Genomic DNA, 25,391 nt, shown 5'->3' on the forward strand with positions numbered 1-25,391 from the left:
TATTTCCTTTTCACATAATTTTACTTGCTTGCTGCTGCTCATTAGTGTTCCTCCATGGATTTGGTATCTCTCTCCCACCTGCAGCTCTGTAGTGGTTTACTTCAGGCTTTTGAACTCTTCCTGGGTGCCTCAAAGAAACCATGATCAGAGTATGGTAGTAATAGTATTCAGCTTTTAAATAATAGTCTCTGGTAAGACATACTCCCCAGGAAACTGAGCACACAGACGCTTAGTTCTACTTTGTGTGAAGTGTACTAAACCATTACATGTTTGTCCCCCAAAAAGAGAAAAGCGGAAAGGATGCAAAATGGATGAAGATACCTAACTTATTCTGCAGGTTTTTCCCAGGATTAACTGTAAAAATACATGCTCAGCTTAAGTAAACTGAAGATCTGAGGATCTGCCTCTCCACCAATTGCAATATGGAACTTGCACGACTGTGTTAGGTAAAGTAGATTGTTTTGGATGAAGAAGCTTAGATGTGATGGATCAGATTTGTGGCGCTTCTAGACTGCTGTAGATGGACCAGAATATGGCAAAAGAAAAGATAAAATTGAGCCTGTCCTTTCCACATCCTCCTTCTGCACACTATCACACTGTGAGGAGGAAAAAAGTTCTTGAAGAGGAGAAGGAACAGGCTCTCATCTTGGCACACAGCGGGAATCTGGCAGTGCTTAAATAAGGCTGGTGCTGGAAGCTACAAGGCAAGACAGAAAAAGGATTCATTTTGGGGAGATACTGGGACTGGTTGGGCAAGGAGATTCCCCTCAGCAGAAAAGAGGGGGAAACAAGGAGACTGTATTTTGTGAGGTGTAGGAATAGACCTGGAAAATGGAAACAGTTTAAACCAGAAAGCCTTGGGCATTTCCAAGCACAGTAATTGATCCATTGAACCATGGTATAAGAGGACTGCATAATACAGAATACTACGTTGCAAGAGTTAACTCCTAGAAACTTTGTCCTGCCCATACTCACAAAAAGTGAATACCCTGGAGCATTACATAATGCCCGAGATAATAATTAGTTCATGCTGGGGAGAACTGCTCAAATCAAAAATGATGGATGTGCACAGGAATGCTAAATCAATAACAAAGTGCTATGGTATGCTACAAGTTAGAAAGTTTCACGCAGAAAGGTGCTATAAAAGGGGGAAATGGGGTTACGCCAAGAAGAAAACGAAACTTTTCAACAGTTAAAGTGAATCTCCATAAGCTCAAATGGAGACAGAGGCATTCGAGACTACTAAAAAAATATAATCAGCAGCAAAACAAATGGCCAGTGCCACAAGATCACCACCTGTGACACTGGCAGCTGCTGGTGTTTGTAGCCTTCCTGACGTTTTCCATAAGTATGTGTGTTTCAATGACAAAAAAAAAAACAAGGAAAAATATAGAGATAGCATGGAATCAATGGAGTAAGGATCTCCTTTCGTATAGATTGTGGTGAATGTTTGGATGTGAATTAAGATCTGCCTGTAGATTTTGTCATTCAGGTTCATTCCCACCCAAAAGACTTCATGACAGGGAAGAATTAAAGCAAGACTGGGATGAAGAACATTATTTCAGTAGCAGAAAAATATCAACAAGATACAATTCAGAGGAAAGGACTTAAGTTTGGTGTTAGAGGACAAGCAGGGTAGAAATTGATTCTAGTCGGGTTATCTTTATCTTACATGATGCAGCTGCCTGACACTATTGAAGGTTTCAGTGCAGGTTAAATCTTTGTTAACCTGTAACATTCACAGGTAAATTCTAGAATGAATTTCTGAATCTTCAGATGGTTCTAGAGGTGCTGCCAAATCATTTGGACAGATGACGATTGACAATAAGCCTAAGCCATACTAAGCTAATACAGCAACCCACAACTGAACTGAAGACAGACCCAAACCTAAAGCTGGGATGCAATGATCAATAGATTGAGCTCCAGATTTCCATTCATATCCCACATTTCTTGGAAAACATGGAATGCAGGAAGACAGAGACTAGAGAATTTAAAGTACCCACCCTGAGCTAACTGCTCTAGCTTAAGATCACCTCTCTTCTCAAACTCCAAGACAACCAACATCTAACTTGCTGTCAGAAGGCATTTTCCATAACAAGACAGCACTAGACAGGTCTGATGTGCTTATGTGGGAGGAGCCCTTGTGGCTGGCACTGGGCTTCAAAAGTGATGCACAGCAGAGGATAACCACATGCAGTATCACTGCATATTTAATGCATGCAGTTTTGTCTGGGCTCCTTACACAGGGAGTTGCAGCCATTATGAGACTGGGGTATCCACTCTACTTTTTGGTCAAGCGTGCATGACTCAAAAGAGGGGTGGGAAAAAAAAGTTTGGGCTTGCAGAATTGCTTTGGGCCACCACAGAGTGTCTGTGTTTCTCTAGTGCCTGCTCTCTCTCCTCACCTATCTGGTCATTGTTATGATAAGGACAGATTTTCCTGACTATCTTCTCCCAGTTTCTGTGTTGGGAGAATTTACTTACTGTGGGTTTTCCCTCTCTGAGCTATACAATTCACACTGGGCAAGGTTAGGGGATATTACAGAGCCAGGCACAGACACATGGGGTCAATACATAGCAGTCCAATGCTGTTTGGAGGAAGAACAACTGCATGAACACTGAGTCAGGAACAAAGAAAACCAGCTACATGCATTAAAACACGCAGACCATCACGATGAGATCCTCATGTTTCCTAGAAATAACTGCAATTTGTTGTGCACAGGCTGTAAAGATGAAGGGATGCTGTAACTAAAGCCTGGAAAGGAAAGCAGAAGCCAGGGGAACAGATTTGTCCTGGAGTCCTAAGCATTTCTTAGTGATCTTCACAGCATCACATACTCTCAAGACATAGCAGAGTGCAGCTGTAAATACCACCATTAACAGTCTTAATCAAATAGAAATTTATGGGAAGAAGAGGATTTCCTGTTTGTTTTTTCATAAACTCATGTAGCAGAAAATGAATTAATAAATATGAGGCTACTATTGCTCCCACTGAAATCAATGCAGGATTTCCACCAGACTGGACACAAATAATGTTTTTCTTTTTTTAAGTCTGTAATAAAACTAGTCTGGAGTCTTGTGTGGTCAGGATATACCCACGTACCGTGCCAGCTATAAGTGTAGCTCTCATTTGCACCAGAAAAAGCTCCCTGAGTCAAACCCAATCTCATGTGACTGTCTGACATTTATCAGATGAAAACAATTTATGAGGTCTCAGTGCCATGACCGTCCCAAGACTCTATTCTGACATGGGCCACAGGTGGCACTTAACAAATAAGCCATTCCTCTGCACAGAGCTGCATTTGTCTCTGTGAAGAGACGGGGCTTAGTCCTGCCCCAATTTCAGGTGATAAGATGGATTTTCTAATAACAGACACCAGCAGTCCAATAACTCTAGTCTCCTGCACATGAACAGAATTAATTGATCTTTTCTGCTAGGAGAAAGCTGTACTCCTTGAACCAAGCTCTGCTTTCAGTCACGATGCATGGAGCCATGCTGGATTTACACTGGTGTACTGGAGTGCAGACTGCAGGGCTCCTCCTGTCCCCCAGGAATTGTTAGTGAGCAGTAGCTCTGCTTGGCTCCTTATTGTCTCTGTTAATAACACTGCTAATGATTTATGTTTGCATCTATTTTTGTATTTCTCTTAACATACTTGTAGGATACTTAAGACTCTTTTGGAAAGGACCCAAGCTTGAGAGTGGGGTTTATTTAAAATAGATGAACCCCTGGTTACTGGAGGTATGTCACTGGTATTCAGCTTGCAGATTTTTTCCCCTTTCCAAAGTCAGAGGCAAACTGTGGTGTGCCCAGTCCTCAGAGCACTGTAACAGGGAAGCACCATCCCTTCCTTTTGCAGGATTTCTAATTCTCCACTGACTGCATAAAAACAACTCAAATACTAGAACCAGCAGGGAAAGAAGAAAACAACTGTAGGGCAAACTCACACAACCAGCTGATCTAAAGTTCTCTTTGACCTGCCAACACTTCCCTTACACTTTAGTGTATAACTCAAAGTGTTCATACCTGCAAAATCTTTGAAATACAGCTTCATTATCCACTGTGGAAACCCAACAAAGGGCGAGACTCCCACTATACAATCTCATATCACAGCTCCTTGAAAGTCAGCTAGTGACCATAACAAATACCTTCTGCTCTCAGCTGGGAGATTAGCCTCCTCTGACTGGGTGGTTTGGTGGCCATGAGCCACACATTGCAGGCCTGACTCATATGGAAGTCCAGCATCTACTTCCCACAGCAACATCCACATGCAGTGTAACCAACCACAAGGGCTCCACAGTAAGACCACCAGCTTCTGTCAATCAGAAAGTCCATCTTAAGTCTTGACAGCATTGAGACAGGACTATTTGACAAACAGGTTCTCTGTTGATGCTTGCTTATCAAGGACCTGGAAACTACAGGTGCTCTTTGCAAGACTGGAGGAAGCCAGAGGCCAGACTCCTCTGGGTTTAAGAGCTACAAGATTGTAGAAGGCTCACCCACCTGCAGGAGGTCCTGCAGTCTTTTTGCTACCTGGGCCAACACCAGCTACTCTTTCCCCAGACATCCAGGAGATTAAGGGATCTCATCTTCTCAAGTGCCTGCCCTTGAGGCACAGCAGCAACTGTTGCCTTCAGTTTTACAGCACTTGTGTCCTGAAGTACTTCTCCAGAGAGAAGTCTGGAGGGGGATGTGTACCCACTCTTATGGGTCAGTACATGCTATGCCGGTGTGCCCTGGGAGTTCCATGTTCTGAAACTGCACTTTGGATTCAGGTTTGTTTTGTTTGTAGATTTTTTGAGTTTGTCTTTTTTTAAACCATTTTTTTGTCTCTGCAGACAAATAATGTATATCAGTTCTGTGAGCTGTTTTCATGCTGAGAAGTGAAATGAAAATGTTAAAGATCAAATCTGAAGAAATATGAGTTTTCTTAATAGTCATGCGTTTTTATAAATACTCATACCTTTTTTATAAATACTCATACCTTTTTATAAATACTCATACTGCTTTTTATAAATGATAACCTTATTTTCATTAAAAAAAAATAGTCAGCCCTGGGTCACATTTTTTGCCTAGGTCCCAGCACACCTTTCATTAATGATTGTCTTTCCCCATTTAAGCTCCCCAGCACATAGAGTCCTGTCTCCTCAGTCACAGTGAAGCATGCAGCACACGAGATGGTTTCCATGTCTCTCACGCACCGCTTGGGGAGTGTGGAACAATCTAAGCAGAGTAACATTGCCACCAATTCGCTTGTTTAAGAAAAGGTTGGAAATGTCACAACTTGTTACATGATGGCATCCTTAATATACTCTGAGGCAGTCATAACTTTTGCCTTAGGCGCCTGAGAACTTCCATGAGCACTGGCAGGGCAGAATTAATGATGCGGTTCAGTCTAGAAGCGGTTGCACTTTAATAGTGGGTAGAGGAAGACTCACATGTTGCCAGCTAATCTTAAAGAAGCAAATGAATTAAGTCACATTTGTCAAATGCTTTGAGATATTCCAAGGAAATGTTCCATAAAAGCACAACCTGTTATTAAGCATTTCTGACAAAATATTGTTTTAATTGATCTTAGTCTTTGATCTTCTATTTGGGCTACTCTCACAATGGCCTTTTGCTTGCTTTTACTGTAGGTAATGTGGGCTCACCCACACACGATTTTGAGAACCTATGGAGAATGATATCACTACGAATTATTGGATAGTGTTCCAACTGTGGATTCTGCTTTGTACAGGCTCTAATTAGCCCATATTCATACCACAAAGATTTCTCATCTGACTGTGGTTTGATCCAACAGCACAGAAGGTTAGACTTCATAACAGTTACATCAGATCTTACCAAGGGAAAGGTGCAGCCCTCCAATAGCTTTGTGTCTAGGGGATATAATAGGCTGTCATGAACTATTTTGGTAGAAATAAATGTCACCATAAATAAAAAACCACCAAGAAAAAAAAAACGGGTTGGTTAACATGCTCTGGGAACCTGTCTAAACTGTGTGGTTAATCAAAAAAGTCAGAAGATTTTTTTGGATAAAAGGCAGTCTGAAAATAAGCAAAGAAAACTTGTTAAAAATATGAGATTTTTACATGGTGTGTCTATGTTTTTATGGTTCAAAACCCAGTCAATAGAAAAATAAAAAATGTAATCTAGAAAGAGGATTCTGGATCTCTGTCATTTAGTTTACCTAATTTTTTCTTTGTACTAATTTGTATTGGAATCTATTAAACTGTTGAATCATGTATATGCCAGGTGGCATCCCAGTGGCATATATGAAGTAGTTCAAGATTTCCTTTGGAATCGAAATTCCTAGCAGGAATTCCTCAGCAAAACCACAGCTTCGAAATGCGCAATAAGACATAGACTATCCTCTCTCTCATGCAAAGACCCTGTATACGTGTCACACTTACATTTTATATCGAGATTAATGCCTTTAATATTTTTCCTGTTTTCTCTGCTGAACCGTATCTGCAATGACCAGCCTTGTCATCTTTTTTAGCTACAGACAAGCTCAAGTTCTGTTACTATTTCAGCCTGTGAACTGAAAAATAATTACCAGCTCTACAAAGGCCTGTTTTCCCTCGTGGCGCCGGGGAAATAAGATAGATTTTCACACCGTCCCAAGCTGCGATTAGCTCTCCAGGGATGTATTTTCCTTTACCTTCCAATTCTTGTGGCTCTCCTCCCCTTTCCTCCTTACCACAGGGACTTTTAAACAATAAACGTGCGGGTTTAATTTACACCTTTTCTCACACCTTCTATTTTTAAAAAGCGCACGAGGCGTTAATTCACACCTCTCCTGCGCTCCCTAACACGGAGCTGTTTCCCTTCCCAGAGGGAGAACGGGACAGCTCCTTGCCCTCTCTCCTCCCTGCCCAGGCGGGACAGGGTGATCCGCAGCCTGGCGCGGGGCGCGCAGCTCCAGCCTCCCGCTCCTCAGGAAGCGATCCGTGAAAGAGCACAGATCGGAACGCTCCCGGGATCCATCCCAGCGAGGGGCGGGAGGAGAGAGGGGAGGGGTCCGCGCGGGGGGCGCGCAGGCGGGGCCGCGCGGCGGCGGCGGGAGCGCGCAGGGCGGCGGGAGCTGTGATCCCGCCGGGCTCCGCCGCGCCGGCCATGGATCCCTCGCCCAAGGACGGCGAGAGCGCGGCGGCCGCGGAGCCCAGCCGGGGCGGCGCGGCCCCTTCCAGCGGGGTGGTGGTGCAGGTCCGGGAGAAGAAGGGCCCCCTGCGCGCCGCCATCCCCTACATGCCGTTCCCCGTGGCTGTCATCTGCCTCTTCCTCAACACCTTCGTGCCGGGGCTGGGTAAGGAGCGCGGCGGGAGGAATTGGAGGGAGGGCGGCCGGGACAAGGGGTCCCTCTCCCCACCTGCCACTGCTTCGTCCGGTGCCGGACCCCGCCGCGCCGGCAACTTTCCCCGACGGCGTCGCGGGAAGGGATGGATGGATGGATGGAGGCAGGCAGGCAGGCAGGCAGGCAAACAGGCAGCGAGTCTCTGCGCCCCGGCGGAAAGTTTTGGGTCGAGGGCCGGGGCAGCGCCCTGCGGGGTCCTCGGGGAGCCGCGGCCGCGAGAGTCGGGCTTCTCCCCGACGGCAGTCGGGGACCGGGGCTGGGGCACCCGCCCGACCCCGCTCCGTTCTCGCCCGCAGGGCAGCGCTCCGTGACTCTGCGAGGCAGGGGAAATGAATTCCCCGGCCCCGGGGGCTGAGCATCCCCCGCGCGTTCCGGCCGCTCCGTTCTCGCCAGGCGGGGAATTGTGCGCTTTAGGAGAAGGGCTTCGGCTGTTCGGGCTCTCCCGAACTGTGATTTTAGTCAGAGAGGACCAAGGCTCGTAGTGACCGCATCGCTCGCCAGCTAAGGCGAGCTTTCAGAGCCCACCTTCCCGCGTTTCCTAAGGAGATCTCTGAAAAATGTTGGAACTGTTTCCCCAGAGAAACTGTGGATGCACGGCTTCTCAATACTAAATCACTGGTGAGCGGCTCAGGTAACACGTCCCTAAGCTGTGGCTACAGTTCCCTCTATATTTCCCTTTCCTCCTTTTTAATTAGGAAATGCTTGCTGCAACAGGAGCTTAGAGTTTGAACACTACAAAGGCACCTGGAACACAAGGCTAAATACAAGTATTCTAGCTGCAAGCAAAGCAATCACATTTACAAAACTCCAGACAAAATAAAGCCCTCATTAATCCGTACCTTGAGTCTCTCATAGTCTATTCCCGGCTGCTATTTCTGCTCCTGTGGCCACTGCAGAAGCCTTCCTTGTGATAGGGGAGTATCCCCCACCTAGACCTGCTTTTGAAGAGCTACTGCCCTGCCTTTATTTGCTTCATGTGTTTCAGGTGGCCTAATTCTGTAACAAATACGAAATTCTAAAAGTTCTTCTTAAGTAATTCTAAAGTATTACCTAAGTGTGAGTGGTACACTATGTGCAACATATAAAAACCATTGCTGTTCCAGTGTGCTTGCTCTTAACCTGTGGATGTATTCCAGAGGAAAGCTTGTACCTTTTGAAATACCTCCAGAGTTTTGCTGTGGAAGGACTGGCATTGCTGTATGTGCTTCCAGATGCAATGCATTGTGCTCGGATTTGTTGTTTGCACACCCCTTGTGTGCAGCCACCTGAAGAACCCGGAGTGATGAATCAAAGAGAAACTCTCGAGTTGAGTGCTTTCATGGGGTTTTAGGTTGTTGTTATTTAGCACTTACTTTCCCACCATCTTCAGATAGAGATGTTCAAAGCCAGAGTTTTCAAAGTGAATGTACTTTTCTGTTGGCATTGAAGGCGCTACATCTTCACTGTAGACGTACAGGAAAAAAACTGACTTACCATGCCCTTTTCCTCCTTTGAATGATCTTATACTTCATACTGTGTGGCTTTTAACAGCACACTAGAAAACCCTCAATGTTCTTCCTTCAGCCCAGTAGGGTAGGTGCTCATGAGACATCCTCATGTCAGAATTGGCTGGAAGTGTGGTTATCTGCCCAGAGCTCTGCTCTGGCTGCTGCTGCAGCTCTGCTGGAAGTAGCAGTGTTGTGCCTTCCCTCACACAGAAGGGGTCTAAACACATGCAGATAGCATGTCCTTGCTACAGGTGAGCATGTAGGGTCCCAGTCCATGCTGGCTTGAAGAATTGAGAGTTGAATCTGGACTTTGCAGCCATGTGGTTGTGCTGTCACTGACTGGCTGGATCACCCTAAAATGGTTTTAATTCCTTTTTCGTTTTTTTTAACTGGTGGAGATTTTTATTAAACTTAGTTTGTGTTTGGTACGCTGATTTCAGTAGCACTTTCTGGCTGTCTGTACCACTGTTTCTAGTTATACCCTGTTGAAAAAGTAGCAAAACAAACAAACTACAAATCAAAAGAAATCCTTCCATGTGGCATTCCCACAGGCTGGCAAAATGCAGTGTTTTGGGGATGCATCCTGAGCTCTGTATGCAAAGCATGGCACTTAGTTCATGCATAAATGAACCATTCTCTTAAAGAAGCTGCTAATAGCGTATGCATTTTGATAGAAAATTTACTCTGAGGTAATACACCTGCTTAGAATGAAGCTGTTTACAATCTCAGCCATATCCTGTCGTATATCACGTAGCCTACACACAAGGGGAAACAGGAGGAACACAAATCTACTGGCAGGAATATTCAAGGTAAAAAGAGATCTTGTGCCATTTGTTGCATTTCAGCAATCTCAATGAACTGAGCAACATTTATAAAAATAAATAAGATTTGCAGTGGTGGGAATTATTCACATCAAGGTTATGAGCCTGTTCTCTGTGAGGTAAATGACAAAATTCCCATCAATTCCAGATTTATAACATGTCAAAATGATGTTTCACTGGTTGCTGTATATTCTGCCTGCTGAAGTAGAGAGCGTGATTGTGTTTAGGTGGTAATGGAAGTTCTCTATTTTTCAGTCCCTGAATTCATCCCTTATCATTTTGCCTGTAGTTGTCATTCATGTGTAGACTCTGCAGTGCGATTGCAATGAAGGGTCAGAAACCATAGAAATAAGGCAAGAATGTGGTCAGCACTGAATAAACCAAGTTTTCCACTGCTTGGAGACAGGTGCATTTGAGGTTTCATTAGTGCCCAGTACCTCGGACCAGTGATATCCAAATAGAAATTGTGCTCTGATTCAGGCTACCAAATCCTCAGGCACTCTTCTCAGAATCTGAAAGTCTCTACTTTTTTTAGTTAATTTATCTTTCCTATTTTATGGAAGTCATCTATGAGGGTGAAATCTGAGAATTTTTAAATATCCGGTTTATTTTTCCTTTTTGCAGTAGTGCTCCATTTGGACAGGAAACATAACACTTTTTCTTTGTTTATAGTAATTTTATTTTTTCAGTTGGTTAATTTTCAGAGTTTTATGTAGTAACCCAGAATGGCAGTTTTTGAGATGCATTGTAAACTGGGTTTTAACTACTCTTTCCATATATGTTACTAAAGACTCATAGGAATTTGTTCATACCCAGAGGATATGTTAACTTTTGCCTTGCCAAAACTTAAAATTCAGACTAAATACAATGTAAAAAAGCTTGATTAGCCCATCTACTTGTAATCTGTTTTGCAGAACAGCCTTGAAATTACGCTGTGCTTCCATTCACTGCGATAGAAGCAAGCCCTTGGAGATGTTCTGGATCAGTTTTCCGTGGTCCAATGTGGTTTTTCTCATCTGTGTCTTACAGGGCTGTAGGGCTGAGCTGTAATGAAGGTGTCCCTAGCTCAGGTTCATGAAAAGAGCAGATAGTACAAAAGGAAGAAGAGGCAGGACTCAGCGAGTCCTGTGGCAAAAGCCATCGTGCCTTGGCTACCAGCGTTCCAGCTCTGCCAGAGGCACCCTGAGCCACAGACACTGTAACCTCTGCTTTGGCTTTGGGCTTCTGGACTCTGAAGCATCAGGGCCAAATCATGCCATGATGAACTCTGGAGAATGGAAGATGATGATCTCAGCAGCGATAAATGGTGGTGTACCCGGTTCCCGCAGGACTGAGCAGTGTGCACCTCCAGCCGGTACGTGCTGCAGATGGCAGCTGAGAGAAGGGGCTGGCCATGCCCTTTAGCTGGCAGACTGTGTTCCCTTGGAACTGCCGTGTGCCAGTCAGCGTGGGAGAAGATCTGGCTCCCTGTCGTTCCCTGAGCTGATACATGGGAATCTTGCCCTCCTTCCTATCTGTTTTTCCTTCTCTCGACATCACGTGTGTGGGAGGGGGTAAACGAAGGGGGAGAACTTGAGGGAAATGTGAGAAGGGAGTGAAATTGTCTGAAAGTATGAGGTATTCTCCAAGATTAATCCCTCCTGTCAGGAAGGGGGTGGACTTTTGGATCACAGCCTGAATTATACATGTGTACTATTTTTATGCAGGGAGTAATTGAAATACGTAGCATGAAATTATGTTAGTGCAAGATAGGAGAGCAGCCACCCATGTGCCATGAAATAGCCGGTGGAGGAGATCATGAGTGACAGCTCCTCACAGCAGCTAGAGAAAGAAGGGGTGATTCCCAGCCCACTGAACTTTTTTCTTCCACGGTTCCACAGTGCAACTCTCCCTGTCCCTGAGTATGTCAGCTCCCTGTCACGAGTCTTCTGCCATCTGTTTATTCTACTTTGGTCTCGATAGAGTTCAAGGACTGTACCTTCAGCTCTGTGAATATGGCTCTAATGTTCGATTCATGGAAGCCAAGCATCTTCTCATTAGGCACCATTCCTCTCTCGAGCAGAATGAGCTCTCCAAAGAGCTGAACAGAAGTGCAGAACACAACAGTTGAGAAAGTTGCAGGGATAAGGTCTGCATAAAATTATCAATACCCATTTTATTTTTGTGGTTGGAATGGTAAATAGATGCCTCAAGCAAACATCCATCGCTTTCATTACTGAAACAAAGAATTTCAAGGGAAAAAATAGATTTTCTTATCTACAGTAGGAAAACACTGCAAAAAGAAATTGGAGCTTTCAGACATCTGTGCATTAAAATCTCAAACTTGCTTTGGTATTTATGATCCTTTTCAATTATTTTTTTCTTATAGACATGCAAACCAATGAATCTGTGTGATTTACAAGCTCATCTGAGGAAAACAAAGGTTTTTCTCAAGTCTTTATATGAATTTGTGTTTGTGAACTTTACTGCTGCAATTCTTTAGCTAACATTGCCCTTTCAGCCTGTGATGTATAGACTGCTGGTAATCTGCAGAAACAAGCTATTTATTCGTGGAACATAATTAAACAAAGCAAACCTATCTACCAGTAGACTTCACTCTGTTGGGTTTTGTATTTTCCACTGAAAAGGTCAAGAAGTTCTTTATGGTAATTTGTTCATCTGCTTGTGCAAGGTGGAAAATGAGACCTGTGTTAAAATGTGTGTATCCAGGTTACTGCTCCATTGGTGGTAGCAGTGTTATCAGCTGTGCAGGAGATGATCCTCAGTGAGGTAAAGCTGGGCACAGGAACAACTGGATCTCAGGTTTCTGCACCTGCAGGGCCTTGTTCTTGTCAGTATGTTGAAGGCCATTGACTTCCTCTTTTTTTTTTTTTTATTAACAACAGAGATTTAAGCAAGAAATCTGAATGTCTTCTATAACTTACTTGGCTGATGGTGTTGAACAGTCACTCAACGAACTTGCCAGTACAGGGTAGTCTGGAATATTTTTGTGCCATGAAGTGTCTGGACCATCTAGAATGATAAAGAAGCTTGGAAAACTCAAAAGAGATTCACAGATAATTTGTGATCTCAATAAATGCCGAAGTATTTCAAGTTTGTAGCTCCTTGGTAGAGACAACTCCAGCCAGTGTACTTGATCAGCAGAAAACACCCCCAAAACCAGGTACTATCTCTGCTGAGGGACCTGATCTGGCCCCTCGGTTTTAATCCAGCATCCAATGGCATGCCCTGATGTATTTTTGTAAGAAAGCTGCTTTCTGCTTTGCCCACACTTGCCTGAATACTTAATATAATCTTATTCCTCCCTCTCCTTTGTGTAACTGTGGATTCCTTCCTTGAGTTTATCTGCTTAGCCACAGTGGTCACACAAGTATGTGCTGTCATACTCATCATCCTCCAGTGAGCCTTGCTTTACAAATGCATACACAGCAAAAGCACAGCAGGGCCTTGTTCGTGACCACAGCCTCAAGTCACACTCCAAATATTTAGCACTGTTTATTTCCTTTGGTTAGTTTTTGCTCTTCACTTGTTACAGTTGGTAAAAGTCAGCTGTTGAGCTCCACTTGCATTTAAAATGACTTTTTGGTTCGTTTCACTGTCAATCTGTACACTAACCTAGTGCTGCTGCCTTTGAATTGCTGTCAGTGCCAGACCAGCTAAAATGCAAAGAAGTTTATCTTACCTCCCTCGTGCCTTCTGTTTCCATGAAAATAGAAGACAAAAGAGATGGCCAGGGACATTTTTGTTCAGTGCTTTTTGTTCACTGCTGTGGTTGAAGCAGCTCTGTGGAGGAATTCATTACTTAATGAACACGTAAGGAGACAGGGTTTGCTCAGCATCTTGTAATCGTGTTTGTCATTTAATGCAATTTGGACAGATGTACTTGAAGATTAAGAGTGAAGGTGAGAGCAGACAGCAGAGAAGAGCTGTTAAATGGCCAAGTAAACCAACTGAATTTTAAGTCTAGAAAGCTGTTCCAGATGAAGGGTGTGACATGGGGGAAAATAGAGAATCAAGTCCAGGAGGAGAAAAGCACATTCACAGAGATATGGTGAGAAGGCAAAAGAACTGGAACTTCTTGCAGCAAGAGAGTAAATGAATGAAAGGATTTAAAGACAAAAGTAACTTGAATGAGGAGAGTGCTTTTACCAGGTGAATTTTGGCTACTCTGGGTTGCAGGATAGAGGTGAATTGTTCTCCTCCTCTGAATCAGTGGGTGTGATTTACGAAGTCTGATAAAGCACCATTGCCTGCAGCATTTTGCTGCCATTTATTCTCTGCACCATGAAAAGAGCATTCAGAGTTTGTGGAGCTGTTCAAGATCATCCATGGATGAGTGGGAAGCAGAAACCAGGTTCCTCAGGCTCTTTCTTACCCATCAAATTGTGTGCAGTGCCCTGAGCACAAACACACCCGTAGGTGGCAGTGGCTGGCACAAAGCACAAAGGTGAATTTTAGAATCTCTATCCAGTTTTGAATTTTGTGGAGAAACAAATGATTGGATGGTAATGGGATTCTAAAACAGGCCTAAAGTTTTTCAAAGGGACTGGAGTTTGCAATTGATTTATGAAAACTTATATTTAGAGGTAACCTGGAAAGGAAAACAGGAAAAGAGCTTCTTTTCTTACTTTCTATGAGATATAAAATCAAGCTGATATATAACATTCCTTCAGAATTTGGAATTCTGAATTCCTTCAGTTTTTGGACTGACTTCATTTCAGAACTTTACAGCTTTAAAGTTATACAGTTGCAGCACTGCAGTGGATGCCTGTGAACTTGGTTGGAGCGCTGTGCAAAGATGATGGTCACAGAATCACAGAAGAGACTTTCAGTTCTAAGTGATGTGAAATGATCATCTTGTCCAACTGCCTGACTGACTCAGGGCTGACCAAGTTAGAGCATGTTATTAAGGCCGTTATCCAAATGCCTTTTAAACGCTGACAGGCTTGGGGCATCAACCAACTCTATAGCAAGCCTGTTCCAGTATTCGACCACCCTCTTGGTAAAGAAATGCTTCCTAATGTCCGGTCTGAACCTACCCTGGTGCAGCTTTGAATCATTCCCATGCATCCTATCGCAGGATCTCAGGGAGAAGAGATCAGGATCTCCCTCCCCACTTCCCTTCCTCAGGAAGCTGTAGAGAGCAATGAGGTCACCCCTTAGCCTCCTTTTCCCCAAACTAGACAAGCCCAGAGTCCTCAGCTGCTCCTCACAGGACATTCCTTCCAGACCATATCTGAAAGAAGGTAAACCAGTTTAGAGTGTTGTACCCATGTCCAGTTTTTGGGATTTTATTAGTATAAAAGTTCTGGCATCTGGCAAACCTTACGGGCAATTAAAAACATCTGTGCCTTACACAACTTCTGCTGGAAGTTACAGCTCCAGCAGCAAGGGAAGCAGGAGGGAGTGCCCACCTCTGCTGCAGCTACTCCAGGTCAGTCCAACATCTTACTTGAAGCTGCAGTTAGAGCTCATTTGCCTTTCAGATATTGATCTGTGACCTGGAGCAGTTGTGGTGCTATGCACATGTAGGAAAACTGGTGTGGCAGCAGCTCCTTAGCAAGGAGCTGGAGAGAGCATCACACAGCAACCTTAGGCATCACTGAGTGCAAGTCAGACCCAGGACATGGCATCAGCACGGGCCCAGCCTCACCTGAGAAAGAAACGTTTGTGTTCATTGAGCTTGCTTTAGGGATTGCAGGAATGTGAAACCTCAGTTTCCCTGGTTCTGCTGAAGGTTGGGAGCTTTTTTCATTAAAGGAAGGAATTAACCCCTCTTCCTCTTCACAGGGTTTTTGAGCATTTATATTAACTAGGGAGCCCCAAAATGAAAATACTGTCAGAACTTGAGAACAATCACATGCTGTTCTACCTAGCTGTATTTCACTTGTTGATTTCTGATGTTATAAACTTAGGTTTCATTCTGTGTAGAGTCAAGGAAAAAATAAGTGGACAGAACTTGAATAGTTGATTTAAAATACTCATTTCCACGGTTTGTTTTCTCTCCATTTTACCACTTAAAAGCTGTTCTCACGCTCCTTCCTCCAACAATGTAGTCCTTGTAATAAAGGCAGTTCAAAGCTCAATGTTTCCATTCCAAAGGAGTTACAGACCAAACAAATTCTAATTACTTGACAGCCCCTCAAAAGGCCTTGCAGTGCAATCCTGAATAACACAATATTTGGTGTTTCCTTAGAACCCTGTCCCCTGAGGGTCTTGATTAGATGAGAATCTCTGCTTTCAGGAAAAGAAAAAAATGTAACTCCTATGGCTTTGGAGCAGGAAGATAATGATCCTGTCTCAAAAAAAAACCAAAAAAAACAACCAAAAAACCAAAAAAGGGAAGGCTGGGGGAAGAAAGAATGAATTGACTTTTTTTTTTAATGATCTCAGTTTTGGAAAACCTGAGTCATGATTTTTCAGCACTGAAGGATGCCAATATTATATCGAGCTTTTAAATTAAAAAAAAAGGATACGTTGTTAAGTAACTTACAATTCTGCCCAACTAGACAAAACCATGGACACCCATGTCTTTGAGCATATGATCATGAAATATCCAGACTAGTAAATACAAATGAGATGCGTGATGAAAACTGATGGGCAATACACTAACTTAAATTAAAAATTCCAGTATCAACATACCCAAAGGATATGCCTGGAGTGGATCATGGTCAAATCTTGTTAGAGGAAAGGGTGAATACAATCGATAGAGGAACTCTTGGAAACATAATCACATTCTCTGCAGGGGTTCATCCTGTACATTTCCAACTTCAGTAATAATGCTTATAGAAGGAACTTTGCAGGGGTCTAAGGCTGCCATCCTTTAGAACATGAATTTAAACAAATGACAGATCATGATCCAGCATCTCACCAGCTTGTCATTTGTCTAGGCTGAACTCTTAGTTTGCCACAAGCATTGAAGAATATCCACACAAAACTTACAAATTGTGGATAACAATTTTATTTCAGTTAAAACACAAGTAAGTGCTAGTGTCAATAAGCCTTTGAAGAACGAAGATTTATTGAAGAATAAGAGGTAGATTATAATGAGCCATTGTTTGAAGTTCACTGTGTTAAAAAGTTGAGTCATTTTACAAAATATGAATCATTAGGTTTTTATGAAAATATTTTACCTGAAATAAGCCCCAGTGATCACATTAGTATGGCACTGTCCAGCTGAAACAGTTTTGCTGTTTAAGTCTAAAATATAATGCATATCTACTCCATGTGCCAATATGGTGAAGTGAGATGACAGCTTTAAAGGAAAGCCTTATGTAGGTAGAAAACTCTTTGTTGTATCTGTTTAAGTACATTCATAAAAGAATGGGGTTTAGATTTTATAAATTGGTTTTGTTAATTTGCTATTTTTAAAATACTTGCAAGACCTCTTCTGTTGCCATGACAATTTGATTTCCATAAACATGATATTTTGTATATGACTATACAACATTGTATTTGCTATGCTGTGTGGGGAAAGGAGATGGCAACTTGACACCACAGAAATCAATATGCAGAGAGGCCCATAAAGTCAGACATCTCACCAGTAGTGGTCTGGACTGGGTTCTTTATACTGTGATAAAATAAGCTCTTGGATCAAGGTATATGTATTTATATTTCCTGTATTTTTTTTTTTTATGTCTTCTTGCAAACACTGTTTTGGATTCAGGTAGCTTTAAGTTTCCTTTCCACTGAAAATTGGTTCCAAGAATCTGAAGACTAAATTCCAGTTAAAAGTAGAGCTGGACCTCCTTGGATCTACATGTACAAAAGAGCTGTAAGGACATACAACTCTCATAGCTCTGCAACACACTCTGGAGTTGCTGTCTTAGTGGGAGGGGTTCACAAAGGATTTAGAACTGTGAGAAAGGACTGGTCAAAAATTGAGACATTTGTGAGGTGTAGCCAGAAGAAAATTCCTTTCTAGCTCTGGCACTGTCATGGTTCTCCATACTTTCCTTCTGTCTTTGTGAAATGATTGCAACAAATCTGACCCGTTTCCAAACTCATTTGCACCAGGCCAGTTACCAAGTAACCCATCGAAGGAGTTGGAACATTGATTCTGATGTAGTTAGACAATTTGATTAGTGTGGATTCTCTGGATTGGCCATCAAATTACCTCTCTAGATCTATTTAATTGTGAAAGCATTGCCAGATCTTCCGACCTGTAGTGCAAGGATGATAACGCTTTTTTGCTGCATGTCTTTCTTCATTAGCTCTTCACCCGACAAACTAATCAATACCAGGGAAGGCTTAGCAAGGCTTTTACAAAACAAGCACTAAACTTTTTTAAAAACAATGTTTTAGACTCAGCATCACGAGATTTTTTTTCCCCTCCTACTGAAATTTCATTGTGGCTGCAGAGAGCTGGTGGGATGGTTCCTTGTCTCATGTTAAAGAGAGAAAAGAGCACAGGGACTACAGTCATTGTCAATTGTGAGTACAAAAACACTCTCTCATTTTCTCTTTTAAAAGCCAGAATGTAATTTCATACATTGACTTGCATCTGAGTACTTATCTCACTCAGTCCCCCTGCTCCTCCCACAAAACCAATGTGGAAATGGGTTCTCCTGACACTCCTTTGGAGCTGACTCCCCGTGGTGATTTAACTTGCTTTTTGTTTACAATGGTCAGCTGTACAGGTGACCTGTTTTTTTTGCCTTGAGGCTTAGCCCCTCACGTCTGTGCATTGCCACAAAAGGTCAGCCTCCTTTTACACCCACACTGCAGAGGTGTAGCCAGCTGCACACGTGCAGAGCAGAGCAGGAACCAAGCCGTGAGTGTGGACAGCACAATGGGGAGGACTCTGTGCTCACCAACCCATCTTGATCCAAATAACACCTTATGCACAAGGGTGCCCAGAAGCAAATGCTTGTTTCCAACAGAGTTAAGCCTCAGTATTTCCGCTTTGGATGGCAGATTCAAGGCAATGCAGTTAAAATTAGGATCTGTCTCCTTGTGCCGTGTGCAGCTGACGCTTAGAAGAAACCCGTGGTGGAGCTGGGAATGGAATTTAGACCAAGCATTAGTTCCCAGGAACCACTCTTGCTCAGAAGCTACGCAGGGAATCCTTCTTTCACTGAAGCTGTGATGAATAAATGGTAACAGTCTACTCTTAGTATTACTGACAAGGAACCAAAGATTTTTCTTCTGCATATTAACTAAAACATGGTGTATGTTGCACAAGAGAAAATCTGTCCCATATGTGTATATGTTCTGCTCTTACATCAGTGCTTTCAATCCACTAGATGTTCTTCCTGTGCTTGTTTACTCTGTGTGCCAAGGCAGAACCTGGACAGAGAGGGTGTCCCCTTTCTAGTTGCTCCGTAGATCCCAGGTCGCATTGCTTGGAACACCAAGCAGTCATTTGAACCAGTGCAAAACAGGTATAAAATGTTCCCATTGCAAGCTTAACTCACTTGTCAGAACTGAGAATCCACAATATGCAGAGCAATGTGGTGTTGAGCCTCTAGAACTATTTTGTCTCACCTCTGCTCACCATTTTTGCTTCTTGTAACATTGAGCTGGCCCCTTGAGGTTGCTCCTGTGAATAAGTATTACTTACTGTAAAGAAGAGTTGCAGAGCTGAGCTCTTACATTGCCCTTTAAGCCAGAGAAGACTCTTGCCAAGTTGCAGTACCAAGCAGGACACCCGTTGAGAATTGTATTTCCCAAATTAGCCAGCAAACAAAGCTAAAAATAAATTAGCTTGCATCCTAAAACTTAATCTGCTTTCTCCCCTACAAATGTGGGTTTGTTTTAAATATTTATGACACTTCATCGCAGACCAGTAAATGTTCTTTAGTACATTTTGTAAAAGGAATGATAGGTAAATGACATGATAGACTTAAATCACAGTCACTGGAATAAGTTTTCTCAAGAAGTCCACTATTTACTGGTGTGAGAAATGCCAGGAAGGTAGTCAAGCAGGGCTTTGCTGATTATTTCAGTAGCACTGTGGAGTGCTGACGACACTAGATCTATTATGATATAGAAGGGAACGTTAAGATATGAATGTTATGTCACACACTTAGACTCTTTGCAGTCTGAATGGAGAATTCAGAGGAGATAAGCAGCTGAAGGTTGTCTGGGAAGTTGGTGGCAGAACTGGCAAGAGAATCTCCATGGACTTCTTGCAGTTCAGTGCCTCAAATAATGCAGCCATACTTTAGTTTCCATTAATCTCTTCCAAGAAAATTGTTATTAAAGAATTACCCCTTGGACTTTGTGTTCTTCAAGAAGCAAAGTGTTGTCTGTGCCATGCATTAATGAGAACATGGTAAACACATAGGATGGACAAGACAGTTTTTAGTTTGGGTGTGCTGGTTACTCCCTGGCATGTTTCTATGATCTGATTTATGCCTGTGAAAGCTACACACTATCTTGTATGCACAGAAGGGACTTCAGCATGTTTTAGTTAGTATATGGCAAAAAAGAAAACCCACACCAAAACCCCAAGCCAAGCAAGCACAGATACACCCCAGATTCACCATTTGAAAGAACACTGATTTATACTATGCTATAGTTTAGTATTAACCAATATTTGCTCCACTGTATTCCTTCTTGTTTGCACCACAGTTGTGCACAAAATGGGGCCTTATTGTGGTCTTTAAAAAGTAGTTTTAAAATATATTATTTATACAACTATGTACGTGACCATGGCACTGTACAGATGATGGGAAAAGAATAAGTCCTATCCCAGAAGGCTGTGATAATAATTTAACCTCAAGAGTCAGAGCCTAGTTAAAAGAAATCCTAATAAAAACACACAATACAGTGTAATAAAAAGAAAAATATTTCCTTGAGTTGTATGTTTAAAGGCAGTGTTTTAAAGGCACAGTTGGGACTTGTTTCTTAGCAACAGGGCTCATCTGAGCCCTACAAACACTGTCAAGTTGGAAAAAGATACCCTCAAGAAGAAAAGCAATATGAAAGGAGCTAGAAACATCAAATTTAGACATCTTTCTGCTGTTGCAGCAGGAGCATTTCATCAGCATTGCAAGAGCCTCCAGGCAACGACAAGGTCATTTTGATACACTGTAATGATCAGAACTAAGAACTCATCTGTACTTCTCTTTATCATCAGGGAAGAACAGTAGAAATATTATTTAAAAATAGGTGCACTGGTATTACCATAAACCACAGTTTAAGTCCTGTGATCCTTCTGTATCCATAGTAACATGGCTGTATTCTACCCTGAGGGCATAGGAGTCCTGCAGAACAAAGTCCTTGCTCTCTTTTACCTCATGCTGTGTCCAGTACTAGAAGTTTCAGAGGAAGATCTGTAATGAACAGAGTTAAAAGCACTAACTGGCCTGTAGCAAAAGCTCCTCCTAAAGGAGTTGATTAGCTGGCTGATACACCAAAGCAGGAGATAATTTTTAATAGTATTATTTACCCAAAATAGCTTAACAGCAAACATCATTTTTATTGGATGTATCAGATAGGATCCATCTATCTACCTGTGCATCTGAGTTGGTTGGCGTTGTAGTTTGTAGGGAGGAATTAGGCACTACCAGCATGTGACTCATCTCTTTAAAATAGGTTAAGTGAATCACACCCTCTGGGGGCCTCTGTCTCTTTTTTTCTTTTGGTTTTTTTTTTTTTTTTTGCCTGCAAAGGGTAACTGGCTCAGATTGAGACACTTCCCTTGCAGATATCTGAAGTTAGATCAGATCAAAGCTACCCATTAACTGTTTGGCAAAACAAGGCATTTGCTTTAATAGTTTCAAAACACATCATGCACTGCCCACACATCCTTTTGGATCTCATCTTGTCCCTACAAGAACTCAAGTAGTTCTGACCTCCACGCTGTTTCTTAGTGCATGTGCATCTACCATGTCTCATGTAAGTTGTACATTTTTGAAGCTTAGACCTCCTCTCTTTCTCTTGAGTCTGTAATTTCCATCATTGCCCTTCCCCATAGCTCTCTGCTAGCTCTTTTTCAAAGTATATGAGTGTTGGGTGTTTGTAGCAGGGTTTGGACAGCAGAGCACTGCAGGGAAGGAGGGGGACACATCTTTGAGAACATGCAAGAGAGACATGCATGGAGAACCCATGCTGGACCATAACTCCTGACAGGAACTGCAACTTGTGGAGAGCCCATGCTAGAGCAGATTTATCCCAAAGGACTGCAGCCTGTGGAACAATTGGCACCAGACCTGGGGAAAAGCATCGAGAAAGGAGTGGGAGAGAGGAACTGCAGAGAACTGACCACAAGTCCTGGCATTCCCCATGCATCCTGCTCTGTTCAGAGTGGGGCAGAGGTAGAGGAATCAGGAATAGAAGAGTGAAGCTGAACCTAGGAGCAGGGGGAAAATAAGGGGTGAGGGTGGTATTTCGTTTCTCACTATCCAAACTTATTTTAATTGACAGTAAATTGACTTTCCCCAAGTCCAGTCTGTTTCACCTCTGGCAGTAATGGTAAGTGATCTTGTTATTTCTCTCAACACACAAACTTTTTTTAATCTTATTTTCCCCCTCTGTCCTATAGAGGGGAAGGGGAGTGAGAGAGTGGCTGGGTGGGTGTCTGGTAGCCAGTCAGCTCACCATAGCACATCATTGATTTCTGTCCTGCTCTTCCATAGCATTCCTTCTTAGCAATCTAAAAATCTCAACAGCTTTGCTGACTGTGGAACACCTTCAGCACATGTTCTCACTGCAGAATGTTTTTTGGGTTTTTTTGCAAATAATATTTGCAAATTTAAATAACCATTGCAAAATGGTGCTTTTAGATCCCTTCTTTGAAGGATGTGCTGAATGTTCACAATGTTTCTTCCTTTTTGCGTTATCTGAGGAATATAAAATATGAGAGAGGTCCTTTCATGCTCTGTAGCATTGAGAGCTGCTATATTTGGGAATGGGGCTGACAGGTGAAGTCAGATGAATCTTGAGAACTGGCTGCTGCCTCTCCTCACTTTTCCCCAGTCAACCATGATGATGCCTGGCAGCAATTTCTGGTTGTGATGACTAATGTAGAGAGGTTTCCCTTCTCACTTTTCTGGCTTCTGGGACATTGACATCTCCATCAGAAAATTGATTGTGGCAGTTTAAGCAGCTACAGCTGAAGTAACAGTATCTGTCCCTTGATCTTAGCTGGAGATTGCATACCTCCAATCAAGAGATGGCAGAGGGAACCATCTGCTAATAACTCAGTGCAAAGGCATGCTTAAAGCTAACTTTAAATATAGGAAAGCTTTGGTAAGACTTTGCACTGAATTTGTTGTGACTCAGATATGTGTTCCCTTCTGTTGACTCCGATACAGGCTTATAACCTGTACTAAGAAGAGATTAATTGCCTGGCCACTGTTCCTCTTCAGCCTGTAAGCCCTCATATAGTTGCTTTCCTCAAGTCGTAAAAAACTCAGCCAATATCATTCACACTGCTTAAACAGGAAGGAATATAAACTATGACAGCACAGGAAAGACATTTCAGATGAACATTCTTTACTATCCTGTAAATATACTCATTTTCTGATACATACTCATAATCCTAATCTGTATATTTCACTTTCAGTATAGCCAAAAGCCATGGAGGGCAGTGAGGCTAAACTGGGAAAGCCAGAATGGGATTAAATATCCTGATAGCTCTTTCACTATGGCTGGAGGCATGATTTAGCCTGGAATTCTTTGATTTCACTGGGAATTTGGTGGCTAAGTGTTTTCAAAAGTCCATGCTTTAGCTTCTTTGCCTTCCTTCTATCATTCTTCAACAGAAGGAAGAGAACATTAGCATACGTAATTACAGACATGCACTGGGGTATCATTAGTACTTATAAGATGCTAAAATAAAGAGAACTAGATGAAGTGCTGTTCTTGGTCAGTATGGACATTAGGAGAGAAGAGACAGTATGTTCGAAGCAGAGTAAGTAGAAAAATAGATGCAGTTACTTGCATATGTTAAATAAAATACTGAAGGATTATAAATAGTTTAGGGCCAGACGTTTGAGAAGGATAAGAACTATGTTTGTGTTCTCTCCCTGCTGAGCAGTTTGGCTCAGCTGTTAATTTTCACTAACTGGAAAATAAAAAGCACTTTTCTAATAGACTTGTATTGCTTTAATCCCAGATCTAGAAACGTGATGTGTCACATGGATCCCACGGATAGTGCAGACTGCCTGCCTTGTATGTTTGCCACTCAGCTAGCAATGATGAGGCTGAACTTTCCCACAGCACCAGGCAGGTTCTTCTTTGTATAGCCAATGTGTCAGCAAATGCACCAGCACCTTCTCCAGATACTCCTTTCTTCCTCAAGGTATTCTATGATTTAGGAACTTCCTACCCCACAAGTTGTAGTTGCATCCCAGTGTTGTAGTAGCCTTCAACTGACCTTTCTTCTGTGTGTATTTTGATCAGTATTAGTTTAATTAATACTGAGGAGAATTAACCACAATTTTTACTCCATCCAGTCCTCTTACCACCCCAAATCTGGTCTTGCTTTCTGTCAGATGCAACAGTTGAGAAGAATACAGAGCAAATTGCAAAGGCAAATGCAAAGATTTCCAGAGTCCCTGCGCTGCCTCTAGTTTCTTGCAGGGGAACACAGTAGAAACTGCCAGGGGAGCACTGCAGCCTTGAGCTCACTGTGCTTAGTGATCCTTCATGAATCATACATTTAGGATGGTTTGTTCCACCTACACCCCAGGTCCACCCAGGATCCCAATTTTGCCCAATTTTCTACTTGAGAAATATTTTCTGGGCGAGACCTCAGGCAGTCTGCACAACCCTGAGGAACCTAAGGAGTTCGATCTATGCATTCTGAACTTAAACTTCCCTTCTGCCCTGCTGTCCTGTGTACCAACTTGCTATTGCTTTTCCCTGCAAGGAGCTGCTGTAGGACAGTGGTTCCCTTTGTAGAGCACAGTGTAATCATTATGGATGTGAGATCCTACAATAAACCCTTCTTCGAGTATTGCGCTGTCTTAATCGCCCTCGTACCTGAGATGGAGATGTGTGCCTTGCTGTGGATGGCTCTGATGTCCCAAAATGTTGGTCCTGTTACAATCTGTCTTCAAGAAAAGGAATAAAGTGCAGTCTGTGATGTGGTCTTAATGCATTGACATATTTGGATTTTGCGTGGAACAGCGCTAGAAAATACGAATTGTAAAATTTAAGGTAATTTTTCATGACTGCATCTGGTTAAACAAATGTTCCTTTGAATGACAATAACAGGCTTCTGCTATCAGATCGTTCTGTGTAGCACAGTCACCTGGAAATACATGCTTATTTTTTTTCATTGCAGGCACAATAAAAGATGGCAGAATAGCTCTAATGTGTCAGATTGTTGCTTTTGTACAATACTGTACTAGAAATCTTATTCCGTAAAATGTGAGGGAAGGAAAAAATGCTACGTTTTTATCACTAAAATTAAAAGAAAAATGAATTATTTTAGCTAGAAACATGGGGTTATTTAATGCTCAAGTGTAGGAAGCTATAATGACTGTAGAAATACACTTCAGACACCTGTAAGGATTAGCATAGAAAAGTAAGGAATTCCTAAGTGGGAGGAGAACACTGAGGTGTAGAGCAATATATCAGTGGTCCATGCTTTCAGAGAGCACATAGTAGCCCATGCTTTAAGGAGGAGTGTGGGGCGACTCACCATAGTTTGTGTTAGTGAACAGCTGTCTCTCTGCCCCTACTTACTGAACTTTGGGCAGGAGAAAGTATAGCTGCCTGTCATTTTGGTAGTTAGAACTGCAGATATCTATGTGTGCAAGAGAATTATCAGA

At 42.5% G+C, this 25,391-nt stretch overlaps 1 protein-coding gene across 5 annotated transcripts in view; it reads left to right on the top strand.

The window, feature by feature from the left end:
- Positions 1-7,073: 7,073 nt before the first annotated feature.
- Positions 7,074-25,391, top strand: part of STUM (stum, mechanosensory transduction mediator homolog) — a 47,847-nt gene continuing 29,529 nt past the window's right edge. Inside the window, exon 1 of one of the 5 annotated variants that reach the window (XM_051783429.1) lies at positions 7,074-7,307. In XM_051783429.1, coding sequence (XP_051639389.1) covers positions 7,118-7,307 — 190 coding nt within the window. In that variant the 5' untranslated portion in view covers positions 7,074-7,117. The remainder of the gene's footprint in view (positions 7,308-25,391) is intronic. The other 4 variants (XM_051783430.1, XM_051783431.1, XM_051783433.1 and 1 more) reach the window with 4 other exon arrangements.

The sequence above is a fragment of the Manacus candei genome, unplaced genomic scaffold, assembly GCF_025592945.1.
Source record: "Manacus candei isolate 608988 ecotype Guabito, Panama unplaced genomic scaffold, ASM2559294v1 h1tg000017l, whole genome shotgun sequence".
Classification (NCBI taxonomy): Eukaryota; Metazoa; Chordata; class Aves; order Passeriformes; family Pipridae; genus Manacus; species Manacus candei.